The sequence below is a fragment of the Bactrocera neohumeralis genome, chromosome 4 (genome assembly GCF_024586455.1).
Source record: "Bactrocera neohumeralis isolate Rockhampton chromosome 4, APGP_CSIRO_Bneo_wtdbg2-racon-allhic-juicebox.fasta_v2, whole genome shotgun sequence".
NCBI classification, from domain to species: Eukaryota; Metazoa; Arthropoda; class Insecta; order Diptera; family Tephritidae; genus Bactrocera; species Bactrocera neohumeralis.
Genome location: NC_065921.1, coordinates 32,573,613 through 32,594,167, shown reverse-complemented (window position 1 = coordinate 32,594,167; position 20,555 = coordinate 32,573,613). Strand labels below are relative to the sequence as shown.

Sequence of the window (20,555 nt, the reverse complement as noted above, 5' to 3'; positions counted from 1 at the left end):
GCTTGTTTTAAATTTGTAAAATACCAATATTTTCTACATATAAACTTATTTACATAGAAAAACCATTTTTTAATGAATCATTTTAAAGAATTTGATTATTCCAATGAGAATAAAAAATGAATGAACTCTTACTATTCGAATAGTCAACAATTGTCGAAAATGTACGGTTAATCGAATAGTCGACGGCTTACGACTATCCATAAACTGCAAACAGAATATTATTATTCGAATAATACCATTTGCGGTTAATCCTGTTAGTCGATTATTACAGAACTCGAGTTTCATCGTTGAAATTACTTAATTGTACCGTAAAATATCAATTGTTGACCGTGCTTCTTCTTCTTATTCTGATTGAGAAAAATCTGATTGCGTCTCATTCAGTTCTGTATCTTGCAATAAAAAAGGATTTCATTGCGCTTCTTTGGTATCTTGTGCTGAAAAAAAGTCGCTTAACAGTTTTCAATAATTTATTCTTAATTTATATTTTTAAACATTATGTTCAAAGAAAAAAATATTAACAATTGCATCAAGATACTAAGTAAAAAGGTATGTAGTATTTTGCAAACAATGATTTTTCTATTAAAACTATGATTGATTAATGGAATTATTATATTATATTAATAATTAATGTATTATATGTATATTATATAATATTATAAAGAATTACGAAATCAATGGAAAAATAAATTTTATTATAAATCATTGTCAATTTACTATAGATTCAAATAAAAAAGAATTAATTTTTGGAATAAAATCTTGGTATATTTCTTCAGCTGCAAAGTTTTAACGTTCTGATATTTTGCCGCCCCTAAATAGTGCCGCCCTAGGCCTTGGCTTCACGGGCTAGGCGGAAACCCATCACTTTTCACGAGCACAATAATTTTCTAAAAACAGTTCAGATCTAAGTGGAGCCCCACACTTAAGGGGGTATTCTTGTCTAGGATTTTGAAAAAATCGATTTTTTTTTTGGATATCTTGAAAGTTTAGACTTTCAAAAATATGACCTTGGAAGTATTTTTCAAATTTCGACTTATTTTCGGAGATTTTGAGCCGATTTTGTGACGTGGCGTCTGTGTTCACTAGAATTGTCTCCTAAACTTTAAACGCGTTTTTCTCAAAACTGCCTTTTTCGGAACGATACCCACGATTTCTCAGGTTCTACTGGACCGATTTACTTGAAATTTTTACAGAGTCTTCTTTATAGGCTTGTCTATGGTTGGAACTAGCCCCATCCCCAAATTTTTATTTTTATTATTTTTAAATTCGAAATAGTCAGAAAAAGTGATCCAAAAAAACTTTTTTTTTCAGGCAGTCGCCATTTTGTGAAAATTTTTTTTCCACTTTTCCGTAGTTCCGGCCATTGCGACATTATTCTAGATTAATAATTTTTTTTTGGTTTCAGATAACTAGGAGGGGAAATTTTTAGAGACCCTCAACTTCGTCAGCTCATAGTTTTTGAAATTTTTTACTTCTTTTAGTTTTTAATTTTTTTCTATACTCTTCTAAAAATGACAAATAACTAATAAAAAGAGATATTAAAAATATTAATTGCCTTTTTTTACGACGCTTTAAAAATTACCTGAAATTCATGCTTTTAGACCAGAATACCCCCTTAAGCATTCTGCTTAATGGTCATAATATATTAAAGAAAATCATTGAAATCTCTAATACTATATTAATACTTATATTTTATTATTTCTAATTGTTAAATAAAATACCGAAATTCTAACGACGCTTACTTTTGTACTTCAACAGCGAATGTGAAACGAAAGCTTTAAGCTACGATTGCCCATTCATTAATTATTGCTTCATATGTACATATAGTATCCCATATATACATATGTACTTTTTTCTTTCACAGTATTTTCTTTTGAATTTTATGTTTTTTTTTTTCTTATAAGGCAATTACTATTGTTATTGCGTATTGAACACTAATGATTGTTATCAGCTGATCGCTACTGTAAAATTCATTTAAGACACACATTAACTCATTCATCACTCGAGTAGATCCTTCGATCCTTGTTCCAAAATTCGGGACTCGTGTACGTTATTGCAGCATCGTTACATAACTTATATGTATGCAGGTTAGCACGTATATGTATATTCAACTTATTATGTCCTTACATCTATTTACCATATGTTCACATACATATACACTTAAATTTATTGCTGCTCTTAATTATTACGTATTAGATAACATAAATAGTACAAAGGCTTTAGAATGAATTGGCGCTATCATCACTTGCATATCAAGACATACACACATAATTTTAGTAATAATGTTAAATCGTTTAAAACACGTTTGTGGATAAAAGGCGAAATACTGTTTTATTCACAGCCGAAAATTACAGCCCGTTATTGGCTACCGTCTGCGGTTGTGCGTCTTGAGATGTACGAGGTAGCAGATATTGTTGAGAGGATCTTCGCTGAAACAAATCGGACACGTATTTCGCCTGCAAGGAAAAGAGAAAAGATAGATATTTGTTTAGTTTTTCATTATTTTGGAAGCAGTTGATGCAACTGTTCACTGGTAACTTATTATTATTCTTCTTCTTCTTAATTATATTTAGTATGTATTAAAATCAAAATCAGAAATCAATACACTATTTCTTGAATCAACTATAATGGGCGAGTTTCTGTTAATGAATGAAACTGAACGAAGAAGTTTAGGTTGAATTAGTTTAATGCTTGAACTATTGACGGTTTGCAGGCCAGTGTATGGGCTTACTCTAAGCAGAAAGCAATTTATTAAAAACTCTTCAAAAACAGTCAAGAATATGCCAGCTTTTACAAAGAAGCTCAACTCGATCAGAAAACATGGCACGTACATATCGTCACCTAAAATGCAAAATAACGTATCATCAAAAACTTCGAAATTGAGTGCTTCATTGATTACGATCCACTACTTCAAATTACATACTATATAGTACATATAAGTACATACATATGTCCAACATTTTAAGGTTCTGCTATCAGATATAACCCAGTTTTAACCAATATTTAAATTTTGTTTCACTTAAGTTGTATTTTATTACGTGTTTCATTCCTTCCTCTGTAAATTTCCGAAAATGTTGTTACGTAATTTTGCATTTTAGGTGACGATATATGTACGTATGTACATATATTTTTAAGTTCTTATTCAATCGCATCAAATTTTAATGCTTATATGTATAGGAAAATCAGTTCGTCATGCTATTCACAAAATGAATAGAAAGTTTATTGACTTCAGATAATGTTTCGAAAATTTGTATTTCACCAAAACGGATAAATTGTTAAACAAATTTATAAAATTATTAGATCTTCTGTCTTAAAATCGGGAAATCGAAATTCTTTTAAGCTACAAGTATATGCAGATAAGAATCGAATTGAATTATAGACCAGTACTTCGGCATGTAAAATTTTGTGTGAATATTTTATTAAAATGTTAAAATTTGTTAGTTAAAAAAGTAAATGATAGCCGGTTCTATGTTCGAATCAAAATTAAAAAATATATGCATAAAATATATATAAAAACCATTAAACCTCATTATTTAACTGAACCTATACCGATACTTGGTAAAAGTGGCAACTCAGTTTCAAGTTATTCTTTAAGTTATTCTTATACCGGATAATTAAATTAGAGACAATTTTTGTGACTTGAGACGATTTCGCAATTCAGTACGTAGCAGTCTCTCAATTGGAAATGAAAAGGTCTAAACAGTTATGTTATTTTTTTTTTTGATTGATTTAAGCCGAAAAAGTTCGGCTTTTGGATTTGAAAAGGAAATGTCTCGTAGGAAATACAGTGGAGACAAATAAAATAAAACGACTGCTAATTTTATTGCTCTTTAAAGTTCTCGTTTTTTATTTCAAGTCTCAACTTTTGAACTTCGGCTTAAAAGCTTTATCTTTTCTTTTTACGCCATAATTATCCCAAGTCAAGTTGACGAATGCATAAATGTTGGTTACAGTATGTTTGGTAATATACATATATTCGTGTATTTTATGCATAAAAATGTAAATAGTTTCAATCTGTTTTTTTTATGTGCTTAATGGGCCCCAATGTATTCCAATTGAACCAATCCTTCGGAACAAAGTAACGCTAGAAGAGTTAACGAAATAAGGCGTCAGTGAATATGATGTGTTCTTATAAGTACATACATATATACATACAAACAAATGTAAACACAAAATTTTACATTTCCTAAACACACATACGTGTATATGTACATATATGTAAATACATAAGAATGTAGTGAACGCTATTAAGAAAAACTAGCATAACTATATGTGACCTGGCGGAAAGGGGGCTTAGGTGTCAAAAAAAAGGAGAACAATTAATGAGATAACGAGAAACTGACGATTATTTTTAACAGCTTTTCCCAGAAAACTAGTTTTCGCACGTTAGCTCCCTTTTCGTAGACCAGGTCACATATATAAGCAAAGCCACATGCAAACTGAAATTAATGTCTTGAACGTCTTCTTTTTTATTATTTTTTAGAAATAAAATAAGTGGAAATTTTATTTGGTATACAAAAGTAGGTATTTTACGTATTGGTTTGACAATTCGTTGATTTTTAAGGCGGAATTAAATTAGGAAAACTTACCACAATGACGGCAGTGAGAGCCCCTATTGTAGAACCAGCCAGCACATCAGACCAATGGTGTTTGTAATCGGATACCCTACTCAAGGCCGTGTACCACGCGATCATAATGAAAAGGAATTGCAGAAAGTGTCGCAACAGCTTCGATCCATGCCAGTTCATGCGCGATTGTAGGTATAACTGTGAATTAAGAAACAATTTTTACTTCATAACCCAAAAAATATGATAATATTTCATACTTACCGCGGTATAAACCATTGTGTAGAATGTAAAGCTTGAATGCCCACTGGGGAAAGAGAGACGTACTTCTTTTAGCATGCGCTTCGAGGAATCGTCACCTCTGCAGGTGAAATCTTCAATATACCTTCCCACGTTGATAGCATCATCACAAGTGGTGCCGTCGGATATGATAGGCTGGCAGACCTGTTTTACACATTGTATAATGTTTATCGTGATTACATTTTTTATTTACATATAGTGCCCATTTAAAATCAAATAGATCTTTTACAAATTTATTGTTACTTATGAGATTGAGATATAGTAAGAGTACTCATTCATTCTATGTTTTAAAAGGTTCTTCCTAATTAAAATGTACACGGTTGTGCCAGAGAACTTTTAAGTTCTCTGGTCTATAGTGCTTCCATAGCAATGCTCATCACTTTGAAAACCCACACATAGATGGCGCAACGCTTTCGAAATTGGCAGTGCTGCCAAGAATGTTCAAATAGATTTGTCAATGCCTGCAGAAAAGTTTATATTCTTTATATTCTTATATTCTCAATAGCCGAGATTGTTAGGTACTTTCAAAAACTATCGAGTTTGTTGATTACATCTGAACAGCACAAGAATTAACGATTTTCTGATCTCTTGAGAAAGCATGTTGTGTTTAGTTTTGATAGTTAATATTTGATTTTTACATTAAAATTAAAATTAGCAAGAACACAACAATATACATATGTACATATGTATGTATATATTTGAATGTTTAATTGAAATTAAAAAAGGTACCAATAGATCAATTATATTATACTATTTACATATGTATGTATATGTAGCTATAAAAAACTGATTCGAAGAATACGTTTAATATGCATAACTCCTAAACCACTAAAGCTACAACAACAAAATTTGCTAAGGGCAAATATTCAAGAACTCCTACCGACAGTGGGAAATTGGATGAAATCGGAAGATGACCCCGCTTACTTCCATATAACGGTGCTATTCAAAACTACTAACAACGCAATGAATCAATAACTAATCACGCTAAAGACATTAAATTTTACCTCCGAGATGGCATGGGAGGGCTTTATGGGAACCGGTATGAAAATTCCAGTACACAAATCAAAAAACCATTAATATAACGGAATAAAACTTTGCACGAATAATGCCTTATAACTAAAAATTGTCGAAACTCGAGAAAAACTGTACAAGCCCCTAGATACCGAATATTTGGACCCCAGGGGGCCTATTCTGTAACTCGATTCGAAAATGTATTCTATTCGAAATTCGGACCTACTTTATCATTATGCGAAAGTTGTACCACCCTGTGCCAGAAAAAATACGTGCAATATTCGTTTTTGCTTTCTACAACTCAAAAGCTAACGAATATTTTATTCGAAAATTGGGTTGAAAACCCGAAAATCGAGTTACAGAATATAAAAAATCCGAATTCGAGTAAATTGATTTCCGAATCGAGTTACAGAATAGGCCCCCAGTACTTTTAGTTGACTTTTAGATATACGATTGAAATTCGGAAAAACTCATTTTTTGACAACAGTTATTCTGTTTATAAAAATGGGTTGAATCGGGCCAATACTTCTCTTAGTCCCTATATATGTACCTAACATAAAGATTTTCGAACTACCGGCTGACTTTATGCCACATATGTATATCGGCCAATATGTGAGTTATCTCAATGCAAATGAAAAAGCCTGTATTCTCCTAACAGTTTATCTCTGTGGCTAAAATAGATAAATGTGAGCGAAAACTTCACCTAGCCCCTAACGAACACCTTTTCGATCGTTTTGCACCTTACAAGTATTTTCCCGGCTTTGAGTCTTGTAAGTTGAAAGAGTATGAAATGTTCGGTTACATCCGAACTTAGTCCTTTCTTACTGTTTTTTTTTTTGTTATTTTTATATTCCAAATGTCTTTTATTTAATTTTGGCCAGAAAGTACAAAAATTCTTTAGAGAATGTATTGATATACAGATTTATTCTTATCTTCTATAAACTAAAAAAAATTATTACATACAAAACAACAAAGTTATGGACGAAAAACTCAAAAATTACGTTAACAAAAGTCTACATACTGTACAAAAATAACAGATTTTAGTGCAAAAACTTTAGTTAGTTCTAGGTATTATTGCTTTTTGATATTTAGTTGACATCTATAACCGCTTGAAGCCGCTTTGGCATCGAATCTACACAAATTTGGCAAATAGGTAAAAATCTGTTTTTCCTAATGCTTTCCCACCAAAATTTCCTAGACATTTTCAAAAATATTTTAAACTGGGTTTTGAAATGGTATGTTTAAGTGTTTGAGACAATAATAAAGCAGTCAATACTTAATAATTAAAACCCTATTCTTATACTGTTGAGAGATTTAACTGGAACCAGGAGCCAATTTTCCACTAAAGGTATCAATTTATGTTCCAACAGCGTCTTTTACTTGTAACGATTCATATTACCCTCATTAAAGACTAAAATGCCAATTGCAGAGGTCCAGAAATCCATCCCCCATTCTTTACATTCTTTGGCCAATTCTAAATGAAGTTTCCTTTAAGCGGTTTCTTGCAGAGAACGAATGTATGTATGGGGTATTCCATACCAAATCGACCACTTTTGAACCCGACCCCTTTAGATTTTGTTGAAACTTATCCATCCTTTTCTACCCTTTGAAAAACATTTTTGAGAATTTTTTCAAAATTATTTGTCCAACTTCAAAAAATGATATGAATTTTTCAAAAAAATGGCTTTTTTTATTTTCAAATAGCCATAACTTTTGTAGAATTTGGATTTTGGGTACCTTTTTTTTTAAAAAATTTTGTTTTTGAATGAACTTTTCGAAAAAATACACGAAAAAAATTTAACACGATTAATTATATAAAATAATCGGTTTTTTTTAAGTAAAATCGTCATTTTTTTGAAGTTTGCCATTTTTTGAAAGTTCGCCATTTTTTTTTTTATTTTTAAAACTTCAAATAATTTGACAACTATCCCTGCTAATCCCGGAGTGGGCCGATTTTTTTTATATTTTTTTATATTTTTTTCATTTTTGAAAATTTGACAATTTTTTTTGGATTGTTTCAAAAAAGTTCTGCGAAGCAGAAATCGTTGCATTTAATTATATAAGTTCATCTGAAAATTTCTTTATCAATCTAATTGGTAATAGAGTTTATATAGTAACATTGTAGTTACTTGAAATAACACTATTGGTGGCTCCACCCATTATCAGTTTTACAAGCGCCCTGGAATATCTGTCCATTATCTTCTGTTACAAGCTTCTAAAGCAAGGAATTCTAAAACTTTTGATATATAAGTATACATACATAAGTACATATCTATTTTTTCATGTCATTTTGAATTATAATAAATAACGAATCGTACGTAATATAAATCTACATACAATCAATACATAATTACATATGTATGTATGTACATATATGGGTGTTTAAGAGGATATTAGCTTTTCTCAACTGACACTGCCATAAACCTTCAGTTGGTTGCATTTATAAAATTCTGAAATTTTAATATCACTATTGATAACGCAATATTGTAGATACCTACATACATACATACTTATGTACTTATGGCAGAATTATCCCTTTAATGGCTTCAAAGCGTAATTCATTGCGCTTGCACCATTCAATTGCGACATTGTCGCTGTTGCGCTGTTGTCGTCACATGTGTTACAAATTATTATTATATTTTTTTAGAATACTTGTTATGTACAGAAATGCAGATTTGAACTCCCCTTTCAACATTGGAAACATAAAATGAAATGAGTACGCCTCTATACATAAAACCAAGCCATTATTCGTATGTAAGTATTTGCACATGTTTTATGGGTACAAATGGAAACACACATTTATTCGTACAGTATGTACATATGTACATGGTTTTTGGCCCATATTTTACCACTCTCGTATGTCTTGAACATGACGTTTTGATTGCATTAATTGCCCCTAAAATTGCTCAAATTTTTCCCACTTTTATTATAATACTACACACATGCACAGACACATGACAAAAATGGAGCTTCTACTTACAGCAAAAAAGTGTGGTCTCAGTCGCCCTATAGAGTATTTAGCAATGTCAGTCATTAGCTGACAAACAGCTGCTCCGAATCCGAAGACTCCAATACTTTTGTAGCATTGCACCATCCAAACAGGAATTTCGTAGTCCATGAAGACATACCGACGTTGTGTAATTATATCCTCCGTTGAAGCCTTGGCATTATTCGCCTTCACAATTTCAACTATAAGAATCTGAAAGAGTTATAAGAAAATTTAGTATAAAACGAGTTTCTGAAAATGATAATGAAGATTAAGCATGTAAATAATAGTAGAGAGAGTCAATTCTTATTCTATAAGGCATTCACCTCCTAGTAAACTAAGGTTTGACAACTTTTTATTTTCCATTTTTTTTTAGTTTTTTTTCTAAACCATCAACATCTCAAGAATATTGTGTTAAAGTTTTAGGTCATTCGGAGAAAAACTAACGAAGTTACAACAGGTTAAATAACGGTACCTCTTACTTAGGTTTGCGCGCCTTCCAGCTACCTGCGCTGAGCGGCAAAAACTTTGAATCGATTTTCCCAAATATGTCATTTTTAAAGTCGGTGACCAACCTACAGAAAAAACTACTGCATCGATCGTTTTGGAATTTTGTACAAATATTTTACATATGTATATATAGCTCTCGAATGCCGTCGAGTTTTTCCAAAAATTTTAATTACTAACAATTTTACAATAACAAATAGGTCGATTTTTTCGTCTAAAATCGTCATTTTGGCTTGAAAATGGTACCAAAAATTGAAAAATTGAAAAATTAAAAAAAAACTCGACGTCAATTGAATGATAAACTAATAAACTAAAGAAAGCATTTTGATTTTTTGATTTCAGATAATCCAGTGATTCTGTAGGCTGGTCACCGCACAAAAACTTCTTTTCGAGGTGCCTGCAGAGATCGACGATAAATCCGTTATTCCTAGCTATTTTTCGATAAAACTTTTTTTAAGTATCCTTCAAATGTTGTACTTTCATATAATAATAAGTAAAATAAACCTACAGCAATAATTTTTTCTAAAAAAATTCATGAAAAAAGGTCTTTTTTCGACGAAACAAACCTTACACCTTACCTTACTAAGTAACATTTCAATTTTTTACTTTCATTGTTTTGATGATTTAAAACGTCTTTTAAATAAATGAACGATTATTATAGCATTATATTATAAATATAAGTAATTAGTTCATTAGTCGGTCAGCATTAATCATACATGATTTCATAAATTTAATACTTTTTTTTTAATAAATGGACGGTAAAATACAATTTTGATTTTTAAATGGCATTCCTGGCTTAAGGGCGTCCTATCCAAATATTTCTATAGTCTGACCATTAAAACAAAAAACAATCAAAAAGTAGTCTCCTGAACCCATAAAATAATCTTATAGAACGCTGACGAATCGATTTGATCTGTATATTTCGAAATTGAAATTAATCGCTGATTCATTGTTCAACTTGTCATAATATTTAATGATAATTCGGTCTCGGATTTCATCAGCCTTTTTGGAAGTTGTTGTTTAAAATTGAGTTTTCTTCAACACAAAGTTTAGTATCTCATAACCTTTTCGTTTCTAGTAGTAAGCACTGTGGCGAATAAAATTGTACAAAAATAATAAAATCTTTGGTTTGAAAAAGTTGTAGAAGAAACTAAGAATTATGTTTTATCAATAAGTTTTAATTTTTCTGGAACCCCGTCCATCAGTGCTTTTATGGTAGTGTTTGATCCTCTTCTAGCTACTGAAAGTCACGCCGTTCTTTTTTTCTAATCTTACTTTTACAAATCACTCCATTTCGTTTTCCAAGGCTGTTTTGCTATAGTGACATGAAGCGAGGTCAGGCAAAACAAGAAAAAACCTTAACTTCGGCTGCACCGAAGCTAATGTACCCTTCACAGATTACATTGTTGCCTTAAAAAATAACATCACAAATTTCGTGAATATTTTTGTTGCAAAAGATTTGAAAAGAAGAACTTGATTCCGATCGTTTTACTAAATCTAATCTCTCAATCGACCTTAATTCTGAACAGTAGGTGGATTTGGTTCTCTAGTGGTATATAAAATCACTCCATTGACGTTTGAACGATATCTTAAAAACTAAGGCTGTTTTACATAGTGACGACGAAGCTAAATCGACTCAGGCTCAACATACTGATCATTTAATATAAAAAGGTGACACTTCATGTTGCCTTCAGGGTATAAAAAGTGGGAGCAATCTATGTATTTTACATATGTAAATATTTTGCTGTTGATTGTACCCGATGTAATGAATGAGCTGCTCCTTTAGCCACAACTGTGAATTGTCTGGCAGACAAAAAATATTTATGAAAATATTGTCACCTGTTTGGCTTTGCAGTTTTCAGTAACATTTCCTCGAGAATCGGCTGTTAGTTGAGAAAAGTCCGTTAAAACGTGAGTCTCGTCATCCATTATGCAGCATTCGAATTTCTTAACAAAATCTTTTGTCAGCTTCTGTTGTTGTTCTTGACGGCAATCCTATCCAGAATTTTCTGTACCTTGTACGACTTCAAGCTCAGCTTCCATCTGCGTCCTGCGTTTAAAAGATTGTGAGCAGCCAGCCTTCCTCGTAAATTTCCTTCCAGAAATGCTTGGGTCTTTCTTGAGAGTAGTCACAACGTTCTTCGCCTTCTCACGATCAAATGGCGTTTTTTTTTACCAGAACATTTCTTCTTATCGTTGCCCACATCTTCCTTAAAGCTCCTAACTCTTTCGCAATTTTCTTAAAAGACCAATGCGGTTGCTTTGAAAATTTTTGATAATGCTTACGCACATTTCCACTCCGCCGGCCATTTTCGTGTTAAATAAATTTTTAATTGCACCGCATGTAACGGACGATTTAATTCGACGCAGTCCGTAGTGTTTTAAGTTTTTTTTATTTACGTATGATTAATGGATATTCATCAGTAGTGAAACATTTTAGTTTCTTGGGTGAACTAATTTTAGATACTTATGTTCCCTCAGCATACTTTGATGGATTGATGGATTCAAGCTTAATAACGTTTATATGAGAGAATTGTTAAAAATAAAGGATCCTACGTTACGTGTAGAAATTCACGCAAGTGAGGAAAGTTCTCATGTGCCATTCACTTGGAAGTGGCTAGAAACGATTCTTTTATATGTGACATTCCACTCTTAGACTAAAAATCCTCTGCGTTGCCAAAAACATCGGTTTGAAGGCGAGCTAAAGTGAAAAGGCAAAACACCACCAATGAAAAGAAGAAACAGCTAGCTGTTCTCAACTTGGTTAAAATCTCGTAAGTGGTGACTACGCCAATAAAGATGAACAAGTTTAAAATGAAATAAATAACAAATCTTGGTGGATATGGGCAAGCCTGTCCACCGACTACGTAACGGTTATGGCGAAAACTATAAAAAATACTTCTCAATAATTACATTGAACTAAATATCTCAATAAAGATATGCGTGAGAAGCATTAAATTTCAGATCTTACACGATTCAGAAACCGGTCAGAAGTGGACGTAAACCGTCTACGTTTAGATGACATCCTATGTCTCAGAGCCAACACGACTAATTTCGACCAAATTTAGCAAATAACACTATCCGATAACAACTATATCTTCTTCGCATGTATCACAACTTTAAGTTCCATATGATTCTTTTACTTTTCGAAATAAAACTAGAGTAGTACCTTCTCATCTCACGCCAAATAAATTTTGAAGTCGCACAATAACTTTTCAATTCCCATATACCGAATACGACAATCAATTTGTGAGATGTGTTATTGAAATACAGAGAACTTATTTTCCTGGTAATAATGTGCCCTTGTATCAAAAATCACGCGAATATAAAATTTTCGGTTACACCTGAACTTAGCTCATCCTTAATTGTTTTAAATGATTTCTAGTTTTGTACATGGCAGCATGTGTTTCTCACGACTTTCAATACAAAACTTGTGTTGTTGGTAAATTGCTATGGTCTGTACATACATACATACTTACAATGTATGTATATAATAAAATGTAAATGTATACGAGCACTTATGGATGCGCATAACAAGTACTTTTCAAAATGTGAAAAATGGACGAGAGGCTTTTCTATGATTCTGCTTATATACATATATACATACATATATATATATATATACGAATTTTGAATTGTAACAAATCGACAGCTGGTGACACTTGGTAATATGTGTCAACTAATGGTGAAGGCGAATTAAATTGAAAACACTGGATTTGATCGCCTCAACAATGTGCCATACTTAACGGAATGTACGAACAAATGTGCTAGAACATCTGCTTCTCAGCATTTTCCTCATCTTTAATTGCCCTCAAAAATAGTGTCGGCATTTTATTTGACTATTGAGCATATACAAAGTTGCGCAACAAATGTAAGTACTATATTTCGTCTTCAATTGAGAACAAATGGCTGCCAATATTTGTAGCTTCATATAAACTCAATTCAACTCGAACCGATGAATTACTCAAATTCTAAATATTTCCTCTATCTCATAGATAAACACCCTTGCTTAGTTGTAAAAATAACATTCTTAGCTTTACCGAGCTTATATTTGGGATTGCCATCACTTACCAATCCAATTGGCAGGACCAGTCCTATAAAATACAGCATCCAATTCCGAATTGTTGAAGTTTTGAAAGGATGTTTCAGCGATTCGTCGTCGCAAAAGAATCCACGCTGATATGCAGTGCCCCACAAATAAAAGCATAAGATCGGAAAGCCCACTGAAATAAAAAAAAAACAAATTGGTCGACATTACAATGATTATGATTTAAACAACAAATTATATATTACAACTGAAATCTAATAACAGGCGTGTTTTATTTGACCAGCAAATTAAGCTTTTAGCTCATTTTGTATGGAAGACTTAGCCAACATAATTATGTTGGCTTGTCATAAGCTATCATAGCTTGTATATTGAACTAGAGGCATTGCCATATGTAAACAACCCACAATTACTTATTTTTTGGATGAGTATTGAGTAAAAATTAAGACAAATATGAACACTTGTTTTCAGTTTTTTGTATTCTAGACCACAAATAACTAAAATAAATATATTTGTATAGTATATTAATATTCCGTTTACAAATTTGAAATTTCAAACTAAATTGATCAGCTGATTGTTCTTGTCCGCATTACCAACCCAATTCATTTTTAAGCGAATATATGCAATAAGCTAAGTACGTTTTATTTGTCCATAATTTAGCTATTAGTTTGTGATGGTCAAATACTCGTAAAACACGGCTAATTAAATCTTAAAGCGATACGTGGCGGGACTCAAACCCAGCGCACAACCCTGGGGACGGATGTTTTTTGGCTACCCAGAGGATATTTAGTCTAAGGCCGGAAGTCGACTTCTGGCCATTGCCAAGAGAATGACGCGCAGAGAACTTTCCTCTTTTCCGTGAACTTCTAGGCCATGGAGAAGAACTGGCTACACTTGGAATTTCTAATTGGCGCCAAACAGCGAAAAATAAGAACGATTGGCGCGTTGTTGTAAACTCGGCTATAGCCGCGTAAGCGTTGTACTATATGCCGATAAAGAAGAAGATGCTTTGACTAGAGAATGTAGTAGACGGAGCAGCCATTAAAATACTAAACTTCATTCCTTTACTACTTTCATTGAAATAACCTCTGTGTTTTGCATACCCTGAACAGGGTAACATCCAGAAGAAAACGTATGAGACTCTATAAAATATTCTATACCTAAATGATTAGCGTGATTAGCTGAATCGATTTAACGGAACCCAGGAATCAAGTGCTTGTATTGAAACCTTTTTAATTTTACGAGATAAGTTGAAGAATTTCGCACGGCTTTTTTCCAACGAAAATATGTGAACCCCGAAGAAATTATTTAAATCGGATCTCTATAGCTATATGTATGCTATACAATCTAAACAATCGGAATATAGTGATTGTATGGAATACTTTTTTATTTTTAGGTCGGCGTGAGTTATTGTCAAAGGTTATATTGCAAACTCCAAAGAAATGGTTCAGATCGAATAACTATACGATGACAGTCTTCCCAATGGGTTAGATTTCATTCAAGAAAACGTAAATATAAAATAAAAGTGTTCATGAGTTGTTAAAACTCATTTTCAGTGTAACAAATGATAGCCAAAAATTAAGGCGATCAGAAGGGATCGAAAATTCGCCAATGTCGTCACAAAGGTAATGTCCATAATGACAAAAGTCGCGACAACCAAATGCGTACATAATAGGCAGCGTTCATACAAGAACGTCTATGCGAAGTAATGCCTCATACGAGCAGAGATGTAAATATGTACATATGTATGTATCTCTGAGTGTATATACATATTAGGTTGTATGGAGAATTAGAAGAACACAATTTATCCATAGAAGCTACCACAAGAAAGCAGCAAGATCAAAAAATTGCAACAAAAAAGTAGAAACTGGTACCATAGATCATAAGGGATTATAGTCGTATATTCTTCATACATAGTAGGTAATGTGCAAGAAGTAGAAGTATTAAGTCGAGCTACTTATCTTGCAGTGCCAAGCTATTGTATTAAAATAGATATGTACATGTATATTTTTACATTTGTATGCACATACTCCATAAAAGTAAGCTACATATGTACATATGTACAAAAAGTGATCTATATTTCGGTTTCGATTTTTTATTGCCTTCACATCCGTGACACGGTAAAATCTTTATACCTGTGTGTATCTGTTCCTTTCAGGTGAAATACAATGCCACTGGGTTTGAAAGCATCATATTTACAGTCATTTATAGGTATGTACATATGTATATGTAAGACAACAATGCCTCCGAGCTAAAAAGTATCGGGATTGACATCAAAGTGGGACCAAACACATCCTTTGTTTGAAATGTTGGAAACGTCATTAATTTTTTTATTCTGTCTCCGCACTGAAATTAAAATTGTGCTATATAGAGCCTATGTATATATATACTTATATATTGAGACAATTACTCAGCGCTTAAAACGGTATTAAGATAAAAAATGATAACTTTGGTTGTACCGAAGCTGTAATATGCTTTATAAATACAAAGACTTACAAAATCTTTTATTAGCCAGTTTTTATGGCAGTTCTATGCTAAAACAATCCGATCTAAATAATTTCTTCCGAGATTACGCCATTGCTTTCAACAATATCACATGAAAAATTTCATCGAAATGGCACCTCAACTGAGCAGCTCCTTGTACAGACCGACGGGCAGACGGACATTTCTAAATCGATACTTTCGACAAGTTGAGTATTTAGGCACGACGCACTCAGCTCTCAGAAAGAAACTGCCAAGCAACGTCTTTTGTTAAATATAACCTAAACAAGAGTTGATCTTTTAGACTAACTTGTTCATATATGTACAAGGTCTGTCGCAAAAGAAACAGGACTGTTAAAAAAAAAACAAAAAATTAATATTTTTCAAAAGTTATATTTTTTGATTCAAAGTAGTTTCCTTGTGCTTCGATACAGCGTTAAGCCCGGTCAATTAGCATTTCAAATGAGTGTTTAAGGTCATTTTTCGGAATGCTCTTGAGAATATCGGTCGTCGCCTTTTGGATAGCTGAAATGTCCTGAAACCAGTGTCCTTTCATGGGCAAATGAAGATTTCCAAATAGGTAAAAATCACAGGGTGCCAGATCAGGTGAGTAGGGTGAGTGACAAGCGGACAAGCCTCGACCGATGACACGGCGCATTACCGTGAAAGAGGCACCAGGACCCTGCCTCACGGTATTGTGGTCGCGCACAACGAATGCGTGACAAAAGACGCTTCATAACACCAAGGTAAAACACAGCATTAATCGGTTGGCCAGCTGGGACGAACTCTCGGTGTACAATACCCTCAGAATCGTAAAAACAAATCAGCATTGTCTTTATTTTTGACTTCTGAAGACGACCGACTTCCGATCGTCACAGAGGTCCTCACGACCTTCTTAGAATCGCTTAAACCACTCATGCACATTACTACGGGATAGGCACTGATCACCATAAACTTTTTTCATCATTTGAAATGTTTCAGTAAACGTTTTCCCAAGTTTAAAACAAAATTTAATATTTGCTCTTTGCATTTTACGACCGATGACCAAAAGCTGCTGTCACTTTTTGATCGATAACATGGATTGTAGTTATCCAATTGTCTTAAAATGTTTACGAAATGTCAACAAGAGATCAAACTTTTTATTTCATATACCCACCAATAGGTGGCGCCACCAGAAACAGTTCTATTTAAAAAGTTCTGTTTCTTTTGCGACAGACCTTGTATATATACGCATAAACGGTTAAGATGGCGAGAAGAGTTGAATTCCGGCTGACCGTCCGTGCCTGCGATAACTTATACATAGCTCAACTAGTCGGCACCGCAAAATCGCAGCCCGAATCAGCTGATACGACCTAACTTATGAGAGGGCTATGTATATGATTAGTCAACACCGCTTCTATATAATAAAAATTGTCTTCAATATATTTGAATTTTTTTTAAACTAACTCAAAATCAGAGTCCAGTGCTATTATTTCTAGATATATAAATAATTTTTAAGAGTTTGATTTCAGTTTTGATATTTTATATTATGAAAAATTAAAATTGAAAAGTTGTGTACATTGTTCAAATGGAAACAAAAGAGAACAGCTGATTTCTACGTTGTCACTACGGGCTCAACTTTTGACAAATTTTGTTCACTACGGGCGGCAACTAAGGAAGGGCGGAACGGAATTCACTAGTTGTACTATTAGGATACAAAATTGTAAGTTGTTACAGGGAACTGCAACAGGTTTGAAACTCCCTACAAGGTTCAATATATGGGGTATTCCATACCAAATCGACCACTTTTGAACCCGACCCCTTTAGATTTTGCTGAAACTTATCCATCCTTTTCTACCCTTTGAAAAACATTTTTGAGAATTTTTTCAAAATTTTTTGTCCAACTTCAAAAAAGTTATGAATTTTTCAAAAAAATGGCTTTTTTTATTTTCAAATAGCTATAACTTTTGTAGAAATTGAATTTTGGGGATCTTTTTTTTAAATTTTTGTTTTTGAATGAACTTTTCGAAAAAATACACGAAAAAAATTTAACACGATCAATTATATAAAATAATCGGTTTTTTTAAGTAAAATCGTCATTTTTTTTTGGAAGTTCGCCATTTTTTTTTTGTTTTTTCCTCAAAAAAAAACTTCAATTAATTTGACAACTATCCCTGCTAATCCCGGAGTGGGCCGATTTTTTTTATACTTTTTTTATTTATTTAAAGAAAAATTGTCAAATTTTCAAAAATGAAAAATATAAAAAAAAAAATTTGAAAAAATTCTCAAAAATGTTTTTCAAAGGGTAGAAAAGGATGGATAAGTTTCAGCAAAATCTAAAGGGGTCGGGTTCAAAAGTGGTCGATTTGGTATGGAATAACCCATATGTACTTATCTCATAAGCCAAAAACTTTATTAATCAAATTTGCTGAGGATAAATCCATCCAGCACCTCCTTAGATAATGTGAAAACCAACCAAATTGTTAGTAAAATCGTTAGTTTGGAAAACAATAGAAAGACATACATATGTATGTACATATGTATGTATGTCAAATTGTCAGAGCGTTAAAAGATGAAGAGTCGTCCAACAATAAGCTTCGCTTTGATATTTTACGCCTCGATCTGAACGTAATCTGCAACCCATTTTTTTATTTTTCAGTAAAAAAAATAAACATATTAAATTAATATTCCCTACAAGGATAGCCCCTGAAAATATCCCTAAAAATATAACACCTCTAAAAAATCCCATTCGACTATTTCAAAACCCTAAATTTAGGGCGAAAACCCCTGCCCTTCAATTTGCACGCTCTCATTTATATTAGAAAAAAACCTCATTTCTATGCGCTGTGTAAGGTATAACTCGAGTACGTAGGTTGCCTTTTATATTTCGGGATAAGAGAACAAGAATATTGGTTTTCAAAATATTTTCCATTAAGATCTATACTTTTTTGCATGCTTTTGAACAAATTGTCGACGCATTTTTGCCACTCTGCTTGAGGTATCTCAAAAACATACCTTTTGAACGCATTATTTTCTACGAACGGGAATAAAAGGCAGTCATTCGGTGCCAGGTAGGGACTTTACGGTAGATGTCTCATCACATTTATGTTTTCAGTGTTCAAAAATGCAGTCCTTTCAGTCGATGTGTGAAGGATAGCATTGTGTTTTTGAATCTTCGGCTGATATGATAGTTTTCCTGATTTCTTGAAAGCCAACTGGCAAAAAATGGTTGTGTACCACTCAGAAATTACCGATCTGCGTTTTTCTAGTAGTGCGGTTGCGACATGTCTAGTTTTTCCAAGAAAACAGACAACTATTGGTTTGGAAGTGCTTCGTGAGCGAACACTGGTCCTTGGTGGAGCTTCATCGTAAAAAGTTGAATTAAGTTTATCGAAGCGCTGTTGCTGAGATAACCTACGTCGAATGTTAAGTTACTGTAAACAACACAAATAGCGATCGTAAGTCAAAACTTTCTGAGTATGCATACGAGAACTTTACGAAAAATTGTGAGTTTCCAGATTGCAAAACTAGTGTTGCCAAATCCCGAAATATAAAAGGCAACCTACGTAGTTTTCACATGCAATGTTTGTCTACGCAGTGCTGCACTACTACGTACGTATAACTGAACCTTTGCGCAACAAATTCTTACAAAAACAAAAAAATATTTCCACGATTATCATCCTTGCAAGTTGCGAGGGTATACATACATACATATGTACATAACTTTAGTTTTGTTTCCAAATATTTGATATTAAGTTAACGTTTTCGGTAGTAGTTCTTTTGTACTACCGACGTTGGACAAACAATTATTAGATAGCAGCAAATATTTTCTATCTTAAAAGTACCGCTTTTGTCAACTTTTTTTTTTATTACCACATCCGAGCTTTAGATCTGCCAACAACTACAAATATGTTGTTGATGTGTATATACAACCTTGTTCGCTTCCTTCCCTTGTAACCAGATTAAAAAAATGTACCTACCATACATACATACATATGTACATAGCAAATAAAATACAAGATTATGTCACATACATATACATAAGTACAAAGAATTTTCACGTGTATGAATGGGGTCCACATTCACCGAAGTAGATTAACTATAAATAAATTACAGTAGAGGCCCGCTAATCCGGATCAAGTAAAACCGGCCCCTATCCGGAATATAAGGAAATCCGGATTGCCAAAGACATATCAGAACTATGTATTAAGAAAAAATATTTATAAATTTCTGTTTGTTTATTATAACAAATAATACACATGTTCTAAAAACAAAAAAAAAAAAACTTAAAATAATAAAGCATAAAAGCATAAAAGCGAATGTAGTGAATAATAAATATGTGATCCGGATTAGAGAATACGGATAGAGAATATCGGTCCGGATTACAAGGGACATAATAGAAATTTTGAATTTTTTAACCCTGTCCGGATTACAGTGGAATCCGGATTAGGCCGTGTCCGAATTAGCGGGCCTCTACTGTATTGTTTTGGGAATAGAAAAGCAATAACCGAAAGTACAGACACTTGAAAGTACAGGCCAGTATAAACTAATATGGTCGTGTAAATGCTTTCATATATTATTATATGAAATAATCCTCAGGCATACTTACATATATGTACATATACAAACACCATAGTAATTTAGTTTAATAGTATGTTATCTTCATAGAATTACTTACATACAT

General features: G+C 32.8%; 1 protein-coding gene and 1 long non-coding RNA gene across 4 annotated transcripts in view; both read right to left on the bottom strand.

Annotated features, from left to right (window-relative positions):
* Positions 1-453: 453 nt before the first annotated feature.
* LOC126757262 (uncharacterized) overlaps positions 454-20,555 on the bottom strand; it is a 76,973-nt gene continuing 56,871 nt past the window's right edge. Inside the window, exon 2 of the long non-coding RNA XR_007666718.1 lies at positions 454-1,004. This is a non-coding gene — a long non-coding RNA (uncharacterized LOC126757262). The remainder of the gene's footprint in view (positions 1,005-20,555) is intronic.
* Positions 1,656-20,555, bottom strand: part of LOC126757248 (putative phosphatidate phosphatase) — a 35,065-nt gene continuing 16,165 nt past the window's right edge. For 2 of the 3 annotated variants that reach the window (XM_050471005.1, XM_050471006.1), the window contains exons 3-7: positions 13,438-13,589; positions 8,854-9,072; positions 4,827-5,006; positions 4,587-4,763; positions 1,656-2,453 (exon numbers count right to left, since the gene is read on the bottom strand). In XM_050471005.1, coding sequence (XP_050326962.1) covers positions 2,346-2,453; positions 4,587-4,763; positions 4,827-5,006; positions 8,854-9,072; positions 13,438-13,589 — 836 coding nt within the window. In that variant the 3' untranslated portion in view covers positions 1,656-2,345. Of the gene's footprint in view, positions 2,454-3,815; positions 4,082-4,586; positions 4,764-4,826; positions 5,007-8,853; positions 9,073-13,437; positions 13,590-20,555 lie in introns of those variants that run through there. The other variant, XM_050471007.1, reaches the window with a different exon arrangement.